The sequence below is a fragment of the Tauraco erythrolophus genome, chromosome 21 (assembly GCF_009769465.1).
Source record: "Tauraco erythrolophus isolate bTauEry1 chromosome 21, bTauEry1.pri, whole genome shotgun sequence".
NCBI lineage: Eukaryota > Metazoa > Chordata > Aves > Musophagiformes > Musophagidae > Tauraco > Tauraco erythrolophus.
This window is the reverse complement of record NC_141485.1, coordinates 2,113,811-2,125,329: the sequence shown is the minus strand read 5'-3', so window position 1 is coordinate 2,125,329 and position 11,519 is coordinate 2,113,811. Positions and strand designations below refer to the sequence as shown.

At 54.6% G+C, this 11,519-nt stretch overlaps 1 protein-coding gene across 2 annotated transcripts; it reads left to right on the top strand.

The window, feature by feature from the left end:
• The first annotated feature begins 2,453 nt into the window (after positions 1–2,453).
• Positions 2,454–6,767, top strand: LHX1 (LIM homeobox 1). 2 transcript variants are annotated; one of them, XM_086624711.1, is made up of 5 exons: positions 2,454–2,623; positions 4,127–4,353; positions 4,737–5,014; positions 5,744–5,909; positions 6,388–6,767. In XM_086624711.1, the coding sequence occupies exons 1-5, from the start codon at positions 2,454–2,456 to the stop codon at positions 6,765–6,767; spliced, it is 1,221 nt and encodes a 406-aa protein (XP_086480837.1). The 2 variants fall into 2 exon arrangements, with proteins under 2 accessions (XP_086480837.1, XP_086480836.1); XM_086624710.1 differs by having other exon boundaries at positions 4,127–4,494; positions 4,689–5,014.
• Positions 6,768–11,519: the final 4,752 nt, after the last annotated feature.

Genomic DNA, 11,519 nt, shown 5'->3' with positions numbered 1-11,519 from the left:
GAAGGCTCCCCCGGCCTGGGCAGGCTCCGCACTCCCCGCCAGCCCCGTCGGCCCCCAGGCCGGAGCGGCGGGCAGGGCACGGAGCCGCAGCTCACCGCCCCGGCACCGGGGGGGTTTCTTGCCTTCGTTTTCATTTTTATTTTCCTACTTCTCTCTCGCTCGCCTGTTTTTTGGTTTTGGGTGTGTTTGTTTGTTGTTTTTTTTTCCCTCAAGGACGAGATAAAAAGACGTGAAAGAGAGCGCGGACGGTGGGGAAGGGCGCGGGGAGGCGGGGGATGCTGCGGGCTCCGGGACAGGCGGAGGGTGCGCGCCTCGCCGCGCCCGGCCCCGGCTCGCAGCCGTGTGTGTAGCCCACGGGCACGCTCAGGCCATTTAATTCGCCGTTCCCCTCCTAATTCCGCGCCAGCGGATCCATCAGCCCGCAGCGAAGGAGAGAGCGGGGGCTCCGCTGCGGAGGGGCCGGGAGGGGCCCGGGGCCCTGCCGGGCGGTGACACCTCCCCGGAGCGGCAGCTCCCGCCGGGCAGCAAAGCGCGAAGGAAAGAGAAATCACGTCCCTTCTAACCGCCCCGGCGACCGACCGAGCCCCTGGAAGGTAAAAGCAAATGAATTTTTATTTGCCAAAAAAAAAAAAAAAAAAAAAAAAAAAGTACATCAGCGGCTGCCGGTGCCCATCGGCCCCGGACGGGCGCTGCGAGCGCCAGTAACGGGATCACCGCGAAGTTACCGGCGCCTTCCCTCTGCCCGCGGCGGCCGGGCGGCACCGGCGCCCGCCGCCCTCTCCGCGCCGGCACGGCCCCGTCCGGGCACGTCGGAACGGCCCGGACCTCGGTCCCGGCCTTCCCGCACCTTTTCTCCCGGGAAAGGCGAGCCGTCGCGGGTTTTTCCTCGGCGAGGCGCACCGCACCGCGCCGCGGGAGGCTCCGCGCCCCGCGCCCTCGGGGCCCGCCGTTTATGATGGGGGAATCCCCGCTAAACCGGGAACTCGTTTGATGCCTCTTCCCGGCGATCCGCTCCGCCGGTCGGCGGCGGGAACCGGCCGGCGGGTCCCTGTAACGGATGTGTAACCCTGCGGGGGTGCCAGACCCCAGCGAGCACCCTCGTACCCCACCCCCCCCCCCCCCCCACCACCACCTCGCCCGCCCGCGCACCGACACACCTACCGGCTGCGGCGCGCTCCCGGGCCTCCGAGCAGGGCGCGCCTCGGCCGGGCCCGAGCGGCAGCGGGCCGCCCGTCCCTCCGCCGCCCGGTGCGGTGCGGTGCGGTGCGGACCGGGCGCGGGCGGAGGCGGCCGGCGGCGCCCCGGCGGCTCTATAAAGGGGCGCGGACGCCCCGTCCGGCGGCGGCGCGGCGCGGCGGGCGCGGGAGGCGGGCGGGGGGGGGGGGGGGGATGTTGGGGGGGGTCGGCGGCGGCGGCGGCGGCGATTGGCCGGTGCGGGCGGTGACGTGCGCGCCCGGTGCATAAGGCTGCGGCCGCGGGGCTGCCGGGAACATGCAGTGCGCCCTGCGCTGCCGGGACGGCGCGGGCAGCGCGGGCAGCGCCGCTCTCCCTGCCCTCCCCGGCCCTCCCCGGCCCGGCACGGCCCTCCCCTCAGCTACCGGCCCGCCGCCGCCGCGGCGGGAGGCGGAACAAAAGCCGGCAGCGCCGGACGATGCCGCGCCGGCTCGGCGGGGACGCGGCCGGCCGCCGCGGGTAGCGCGCAGGGCGGTGCGCGGGGGTAGGTAGGAGCCGGGCGCGACGGTACCGCCGAGACGTCGAGGGAGAAAAAGAGAGAAAAAGAGAAAGAGAGGAGCGAGGAGCTGCGGAGCGTCTCCCCCCCCACCTCCCCCCCCCCTCCCACCCGGCGTAAGGACGGCGGCCCGCTCCGCGGCGCGTAGGGCCATGTCGCCGCGGCAGCAGCCAAAGCCCGTCTGACCGCTCGTGGGGCTCCATGTCTCGTTTTGTTATTTATTTTTATCTTTTTTTTTTTCCTCTTTTGATTTTTCTTTGGGAAAAGCACTTTGACTCCTGACTGCTCTACCTCAGACCTGAGAAAAACTCATCACGCTTGCTTTTTTGGCGGTTTGTTTGGGCTTTTTTAAAATTTTTTGTTTGTTTGTTTTGATTTTGATTTTTATGAGCGGCGATCTTTATAGTCGTTGTTATTTTATTGTTACTATTATTATTATTGTTGCTGTCGTGGTTGGTAGCGGCCGGGATTCTGCGGTTGTGTCGAAGCGCTGGTCTCCTCGGGCAGTGGGTGGTTTCTCCTGTGTATCCCTCCTAGGACACTCGAACGAAGATTTTTTTCTTCCTCCCTTTCTTTTTATCCTCCACTTCTCCAAGGCTTTTAAAACAAACACAAAAAAAAAAAAAGCAAACCTACGCCGGTGTTGTCGTCTTTTTAAATTTTTTTTTTTTTCCTTGACATCTGGGAAACCAATACCCCCCACTCTCAGAAATAACCAAAGACAATGGTTCACTGTGCGGGCTGCAAAAGGCCAATCTTGGACCGGTTTTTGTTGAATGTACTGGACAGGGCTTGGCATGTGAAGTGTGTTCAGTGCTGTGAATGTAAATGCAATTTGACAGAGAAATGCTTTTCGCGAGAAGGCAAGCTTTACTGCAAAAACGACTTCTTTCGGTAAGTACCGGACCCCCCTGCCCGGAGCCGTGGCTCCTTTGCATCCATTTTTCATCTCCTTTCCCCCCCGCCCTTTTTTTTTTTTTTTTTTTTTGTGTTCCCCTGTTGTTCAGTGTGACCCACCAACGCCTCTTCCCTCCCCCTGCCCCCTCCCCGTGCACACGCAAACACCCCCGAAACCGTTGTTATTTCTCCAGGTGATCTCCCGGGGCGAGCGCGGGGGCCCGGCGGGGCGGGCGGGCGGGGGTCAGGCCCGGGGAAGGGGTCCCCGGGCGCCCCGTCGGGGCCCGCAGGACGGTGCCCGGCCGCTCTCCGCGGGCACCGGCCGAGCTCGACTTCCCCAAAGTTACCTCGAAACTATCGACCGACGGAACGGGAGCGGGAGCGGGCGCGGGCGGGGTGCGGGTCGGCATCGCTGCAGCTGGGCGGGCGGGCATGGGCCGTCCCGGGCCCGGTGCTGCGGAGAGGGGACAACCCCGCCGCCGCCGCTGCAGCGGCACTTACCGAGGCTTCTCGGCGGGGCTTTCTGCGGCCGTGAGCGCAGCGCTCCGCGGGCCGGAGCCCGGCGTTGCTCCCCGCACGCCCGGTGCCCGGTGCCGCCCCGGCGGGGAAGGCCCGGTGCGCGGCTCCGTGGGCCCAGCGCCTCCCGTGAAACAGAGCCGAGGCCGCCCGGGAAGGCAGCGACCCACCCCGATCCCGCACCCCCGGCGGACTGATGGAGAGGGGAGCGGGTACCGACACTCGCTCGCCGCCGCTTCCCCGCGCATCCCGGTGGGCCCCGGCATAAATGCCGGGCTCGGAGCAGGCCGCCTCTGCCCCTGGCCGGCCGAGCCCCGCCGCCTCGGCCCACCGGTAATAACGGCGAAGACCGGCTCGGGGCCGGGATGGCCGCGGAGCGCATCCCGCCCGCCGCGCACCGGCACACCGCATCGCCCGGCGCGGCGGAGCGCTGCCCCGGGCCGGAGCGGAGCGCTGGAGGCACCGAGCCCCGATGTGGGTCCGGTGCCACCCGGCCCTCGGCTCCCCAGCGCCGGCCGAGCGCGGCCGTGACCGATGAATAACACAGAAGAATTTCTGCTTAATGTTTATTAGAGCGTCGTGGATCAATGTGTCGGGGCGCAGAGGGAAACCCCGGGTAACGCAGCCCCAGTTGAATTAATCCCGCAGCGCTTCATCCTCTGCCCAGATCGGGTTTGGGGATTTTTGTGTTGGTTTGGGTTTTTTTGGGTTTGTGGTTTTTTGTTTTTTTTTTTTTTTTTAAATATAATTTCAGCCATTCGCTCGTTAGGAGGAGAGAGCGCTGTAAGGGGATGCTTTATTTTGTTTCATTTCATTTCGCGTGGCTAGGCGGTGCAGCTGGCCGGGGCGAGCGGAGGCCGCGGTGAAGGGCGCGGGGACATGGTGGGTGCGCTCGCCCGTCGGGACCGGGCTGCGGGCTGCTCTCGGCGGGGCCCCGGGGCTCGGGCGGGCGCTGCTGACCCGCTGCCCGGCCTCTCCCCGCAGGTGTTTCGGGACCAAGTGCGCGGGCTGTGCCCAGGGCATCTCCCCCAGCGACCTGGTCCGCAGGGCGCGGAGCAAAGTGTTCCACTTGAACTGTTTTACGTGTATGATGTGTAACAAGCAACTCTCCACCGGCGAGGAGCTCTACATCATAGACGAAAACAAGTTTGTCTGCAAAGAAGATTACCTAAATAACAGCAATACTGCCAAAGAAAACAGCCTGCATTCAGGTGAGGGAGCGCGGCCGGGCGATGCGAGGCGGGGATGCGCTCAGCCCCGGCTTCGCCCAGGGGTGAGAGCCGCTCCACTACCTTCTCCTCTTTCTCCCTCTCCTTCCTCTCCCTTCTCCCCTCTCCCTCTCCCTTCTCCTTTCTCTCCCTTCTCCTTTCTCTCCTTTCTCCTTTCTCTCCTTTCTCTCCTTTCTCTCCCTTCTCCTTTTGCCCCCTTCTCCTTTCTCTCCCTTCTCCTTTCTCTCCCTTCTCCTTTCTCTCCCTTCTCCTTTCTCCCCCTTCTCCTCTCTTCTCCCCGGTCGCACCGCAGCCCGTGCCCCGCGATCGGTATTTCCCCCCGGCCGCCCTCAGGCTTTCCGTGACCCGGTTTGCTCTCCCCCCAGCCACCACCGGCAGTGACCCCAGCCTGTCCCCCGACTCCCAAGACCCCTCCCAGGACGACGCCAAGGACTCGGAAAGCGCCAACGTGTCCGACAAGGAGACGGGCAGCAACGAAAACGACGACCAGAACTTGGGGGCCAAGCGGCGGGGCCCCCGCACCACCATCAAAGCCAAACAGCTAGAGACTCTGAAAGCCGCCTTCGCGGCCACCCCCAAACCCACCCGGCACATCAGGGAGCAGCTGGCGCAGGAGACCGGCCTCAACATGCGGGTCATCCAGGTACCGCGGCCCCCCCGGGGCACCGGCCACCGGGCACGGGCCCCGCACGCTGCGGGGGATGCGGCGGAGCGGAGGGAGCGGCCCCGGGAAAAGCCCCGCCGTCGTTTTGAACCGTTATTTTATCGTGGCGGCCCGGCGGCACCCCCGGCCCCCGCAGCCCCGGCCGGTCGGCAGGGGCAGAGCTGCGGGTCGCTTTTTAGAAAGTCCTAAAGAAGCTGTAAACGATATCGAAATTAATAACCATAAATGTGAGGGGTTAATGGATAAATAAGAATGACAATGCGCTGGAATTATTAAAAGGTTTATAAACCCGCAGCGCTGGGGGTAATGGGGGGTTAAAGGACCATTAAAGACGAGGTTAGATTGGAGAGGCTCAGTGTGAGGGTAATTAGGAGTAATCTTGTCAGGGTAATAAGAATTAACTCGATCATTCTTGACCTGCAGCCGGCGAGCGGCGGGGAGCGCCCGGTCGGCCGCGGGGCCGCCGTCACGCGTGGGCTCGGCCCCGCTCGGAACGAGGAGGAGCGCGGCGCGGGGAGGGAAGGGGAAGGGGAAAGGGAAGGGAAAGGGAAGGGAAAGGGAAAGGGGAAGGGGAAAGGGAAGGGGAAGGGGGAAGGGGAAAGGGAAGGGGGTGGTCGTCCCCGGCGGGGCCGGGGGAGGCGCGGGGTGAGTGGGACACGCACGACCGCGGCTCCCGGTGACCGGCGCCTTCTCCCGCCGCCCGCGCAGGTCTGGTTCCAGAACCGGCGCTCCAAGGAGCGGCGCATGAAGCAGCTGAGCGCGCTGGGAGCGCGCCGGCACGCCTTCTTCCGCAGCCCGCGCAGGATGCGGCCGCTGGTGGACCGGCTGGAGCCCGGGGAGCTCATCCCCAACGGGCCCTTCTCCTTCTACGGAGGTGGGTAACGCGGTCCCCCCGCGGTCTCTCGCCTTCCCGCGCCCGCGGACACCCCGCGTTGCGATGCCCGCTCCGCCGGGCAGCGCTGCCGGCCGTACCGGGGCCGTCTCGCCGTGCCGCCGCCGTCCGAGCCGCCCCGGGAGAGGCGGGCGGGCAGCCCGGCAGGTTTTCTCGCCCGGCGGGGGGTGATTCCCCCGCACCCGGGGGCTGCTGGTTCCGTCGGACCGGCGGGACTCGGGCGTTTTTGGGCAGCGGGGCGTCTCGTTTCGGTGCCGCCGGGCTCTGCTGGAAGGGGATCCGCGGGAATCGGCCGGAGCCCGGCCGAGCCGTCGGCACGTTTGCCCCTTGGGTTCGGCGGGCTCCGGGTGGCATTTCGGGGCCCCCCGGAGGCACCGCCGCTAAAACGCGCTCTCGTGTCTTTTCCGCTCGGTGCCTTCGCCTGTGCGTTACCTTCCCTCTGTCTCTCCTTGCCCGGCAGATTATCAAAGCGAGTATTACGGCCCTGGAAGCAATTACGATTTCTTCCCGCAAGGACCTCCTTCATCTCAAGCTCAGACCCCCGTGGATCTCCCTTTCGTGCCCTCCTCGGGGCCGTCAGGCACTCCCCTGGGGGCCATGGATCACCCCCTGCCCGGACATCACCCCTCCAGTGAGGCTCAGCGCTTCACTGACATCATGTCACACCCCCCTGGAGACTCGCCCAGCCCCGAACCCAACCTGCCCGGGTCCTTGCACTCCATGTCCGCGGAAGTTTTTGGTCCCAGTCCTCCATTTTCTTCGATATCCGTCAACGGTGGTGCTAACTATGGCAATCACTTGTCCCATCCACCAGAAATGAATGAAGCAGCTGTGTGGTAGCTTTAAAACGAACTGGGTCTAAGTAAGTGATGATCATCTAGTCTGCTTATTGTTATGGTGTACAGAAATGAATAAATATAACATCTCTCCTGCCCTAAGACAATATTACCTTGGGAACGAACTGAATCCAAACCGCTCCAAGGCAAGCTTTGCTCTAGACCAGGACAATCTTCGTGTTATGGTTGTATCAAACAAGCAAGGGGACTTTTTTGTACCATTGACAAAGAAACTGGTGAAGCTGTACAGTAAAGTGCTGCCATACCGTAGGATGGCGTGAGTTTGATTACCCTGTTGGATGTCATCCTAAGAGCCACAATCCTTAGAAACTTCTCGTTTTAAAAAAAAAAAAAAAAAAAAAAAAAAAGATTGAATGAAGGAAAAGTCAAAGAAAAGGGGGAAAAAAAGCTTCAAGAACTCTAGCGTTCCCGGTTAAGGATGGTTCTGGCATTATGAATTTGTTTGTTAATTTTTGTCTCTCAGAAAGTTCAACAACAAGAAACTCTTTTTAGCTTCAGCCATTTCAGCCTGCTGACTATCAGGTGGGACAACTTTTCTTTTTCCTTTGTTTCTGTTTTGTTTTCCAAAATAGCAAATACTAAATGTTAAGCCCTCAGCACCAACTCTTCTACCTTCACAAAGCTACACGTACAAAACCTCCTCATCATAGCAAAGGTCACCACCCAGACCTCTAACGAAAATGACTTGAAAAGAACAAACAAACAAAAAGTATTCTACCTTCACAGAGAGAGAAAAGCTAAACAAAAAGACTCTATTGAACTAAAAACAGTCAACTGTTTACGTCTAATGTTAAATTCAGGAGTTCAATGTTTTACTAATAAATCCTGTTTTAGAACCTCTTGTTCAAAAGCAAAATATTTTGAGCAACCAACCAAAATAGTTCATTTTCTTTTCTGTAGATGTTATAACAGATTGCAGGGCTTGTGGTTCACTGTGCTAGTTTGTAAAAGGTGTTGTTTACAGAAGGCAAAGAAAAAAAACCCCATGAAACCCAGACAGTTGCCAAATAAAGTAAATATATAGCACAAATACTGTAAGGTGCTTTGCACCAGCAACCCGAGAAGGTGTTTAAAAAGTGTTACAAGGTTAAAACAAACAAACAAACAAACATCTTTGCTAATTTTTAGTCCTGTTGAACATTCATGGAATTGTTAATATGACTTATATAGACCCACACAGGTTTTATTTTTGTGTCTTTAAAATAAAAGTCCAAAATATTTAAATTTTATGGTCAAATATGCAGTCAACAGCTGCTACTTTTTTCTTTATATATTAAATTTCTCATATGTCTTTTATTGTTCTAATAAACCTAAGCTTGTGTGACCTCCAGTGCATATTAGACCATTCACTGTATGAAAGAAAACATGTTGGATAAAATTTGTGCGTTTTTAATAAAATTAGAAAATCTGATGTTTAGATAACTTGTGTTTCATTTGATGTTTTGAGCCATTTTAAATGGATTCTCTGGAGTAAAACAGCCCTGAGAAAGAACGATCCACTCTGCTGATAATCCTTGTAGAGCTCTTTTGCTTTGCTAGAAGTCTAACCCCGGTGTCGCCGCGGATGCCGTCCGTGGCAGCTCCAGCCTTTCTTTGCGGCCTCAGTAGTCGAAGTACAAATAATAACGTACGCTGCACGTTAATTTGCAAAATTGGAAACTAATCAAACTGTTAAACAGATTATTAACCTGTTCTTGGTCTGTGCTAAGAGAAAAACATAGGCATGCATAAACAAAAATGTATTGTAAATGTAAAAAACCTGCAAAGATTTGGTTTTTAATTGATCCCTTTTCAGTTAAATTAATTCTCCAAAGGTAATTTTTCTTTTTTTTTTTTTTTCCCCCCTGATTGGATGGTTTTGAACACAGCGTAACCTCAATGTCGCGAAAGTCATTTTAATCCTTTTTTAGAGCTGATACAAAGTCAATTGTGTAATAGCTTTTGGTATATATGAAGTTCTCTAAAGGGCAGCAGGGGAGAATATTTTGCTTTGCACTAGATACATACTAATTTTCTTGGAGAAAAATGAAACAAAACAAAAAATCTTTGGAACCTTGTGAAATGAGACATTTAATATTTTAATTATAAATGATTGCAGAACCCCAAATATTCAGTTCTTCAAAAGCAAAAGCCTCACTGATTCTGAGAGGACTTTGACCTGTGTTAGAAGCAAATAATTAGGTTTGGTTCTGAAAAGTCACTGGTTTAAATGTTTTCCACCTGCTGAGCTAATAGAATGGGATGAACTACAATTGCATGTTTTCCTTCGTCTCTCAACTAATCGTGACTCTGGCTTCTTTTTTATTTTACATAGACACAGAAATTTATGCTAAAACATAGACTTCTACATCCCCAGTGATTCAATTATTTATCTCGTTGGACTGAGGAGGAGCAGGGGGAAATACCAAAATGCTTTAAAATTGTATGATTTGTAATTTTCGACGGTGATTTTTTAATTTTGCTCACAACCTCGTTTCTATGCCCAGCAGAGGGGCCACCTAGATGAAGCAATAGTTCACTTTAAACACAAAATGTCTTATATAATAATATAAAGAGAAAAGCTATCTGCAAGGGATCTGTTAGTGTTTCTAAAAAAAAAAAAAATCATGCTTTATTAAATACAGGGGAGACTTCTTAAACTCATGGACTCCGTGTCTAACTCATTTATTTGTCTTTCTTATTGTCGCTGTGTTTTGTGGCTCCTGTTTTGCATTTATATAAGCAGAGCAATGGGTGATCTATTTATTACAAACTTTTACTTATCTGGGCAAGTGCTATTGATAAATACTGCTGTTTGCGCTCCTGGTCTATGCTGCTGTTTTATTGTTGAATCAATTATTTTAAATGAGAATTTCACCAAATAGGCTTATTTTGTAGAAAAGATGTCTGCCAAGTGGTTTTTCTTTTTCTTTCATTTTTTTTCCTTTTTTTTTTTTGTTGGTGGTGTTGTTGTAGCACTGTACAGTTTATTCCATGTTAATTTAGGCAGCGATGTGATACGGTTCAGTTTAGGTCAGTGGCTTGTAAAAGGGAGGGAGGAGAGCCTGTATTTTTTCCAAAGCTCCCACCCCTTCCGTCGGGGTTTTGCCCATCTTCGGGGGGGAGCCCAGGCGCCGTTCCCATGCTTATGGCTGAGCGTGTCCTTCAGTGCTTCCCGGGATCTGCTCTGGAGGCCCCAGCACTTTGCAGATTTGAATTCTGTGCTCTTCAGAGCGAGCTCGGTGTTTCTGAAGACCCTAATCCAGCAACAATTGCACAGTCAAAACTCCTTTTGAAATCATTGTCACGTTGGGTTCTTGTAAGTCCTTGTTTACAAGAGCATTTCCATTGACTTCAGGAGCATTACTTGGGTGAATAGAGGTCTGCAGGAGAAGGGCCTCGAAAATCTGTGCTGCTTGGATGGATTTTGCATGTGTGTGTTAATTTTTTAACTGCAGAAACGTGGCCGCGACGTGCGTGCAACTACACGTATGTGCAATGTAATTCCCAAAGCCTTTTTCAGAAGTAATTACTCTCTTTTGATCTTTCCTTCCTTGAGCGCTGCTGCTTTCGGTGACCTTCACCTTGTTGCTGTGTCCCAGCAGAAGGTGCCACCTGGTGACGTGAAACCCCGCGTCTGTTCGCCCGGTTTCGGATGGCACCCGTGGCGGGAGCCCGGGAGAGCGGTTCGCGCCCTCCCGCACGGACGAGGGAGGCTCCGTGTCTAAACGTGCGAGACCGAAGACTTGTGCAAACCCCGTGTGTAAGAGCGTTCACTAGCAAAAAGTGCCAGGCAAATGCTGTAAGTATGACTCAGGCTGAGCTAATCTGTACGAAGGAGAGATTTTAAGGCTGATCAAAGTGGCTTTAAGATGCCGTGAGTTTCCAGCAGCCAAACGACTCTGCTTTTGGCCCAAACTGGTTGCGCACCGTGTCCCCCCGCGCTGTCCCCGTGGGATGCTCCTCTCTGCCCTTCCCCATCGTCTCCAGCCACCCCAGTATCTATTCACTGAGGCCTTCGCCTGGGGAACGGCACGGGATTCGTAAGGGATTCGTAAGGATCTGTATCCCAGCAGTACGAATGTGCTTAAATTACAATTTGTAGACAAACGATGTGTATTATTTTAATACGTGCGTGTGTACCCAGATGCTGAGCGATGGGTACACGATACAAATTTATAAATAAATATAGTTTGCAAATATCAGTGGTGATTTACATACTTTTGACATCCTGGGAAGTGGCAGATATTGCAGTGTCCTCTCAGGAACGATTCCTTTTGCCATAGTCTGGATTTTTGTCCTGAACAAGAGTGTTGCATTTAAGCTTTGCATGTTCTTACGATATGAAATATGAGCAGTTCCAGTCTCCCTTTCTGTTACTACCCCTAGTAGATAAATTCACACATATTAAGATTAAGCAATTGATACATATCCTTAAATGCTACTGACGCTGTTGAGCTGAGAACAGGGAATTGTGATGCTGGAGCAGGTTCTGAAAGGTGTTTTCTTTGTGTCTGCCATGGCACTGGGGTGCTCAGCGTTCCTTCTGTCAACCAAATAGGATTAAAAATATATTTTGATTATAAATCCTTCTGGGAACGCTATCTTCGGCTTCTTTTTTCAGTAGTATTTGTGGTGCTTTTAGCTGTAGACCAGGGGGTCATGCTTGGAAAAGCGGAGTTTGTTGTTGTCTGGAGAGTTTTTTATTCATTAAAAGCAGAATTGTAATGCAGAAATTGAAGAGTTAATGTGGCCT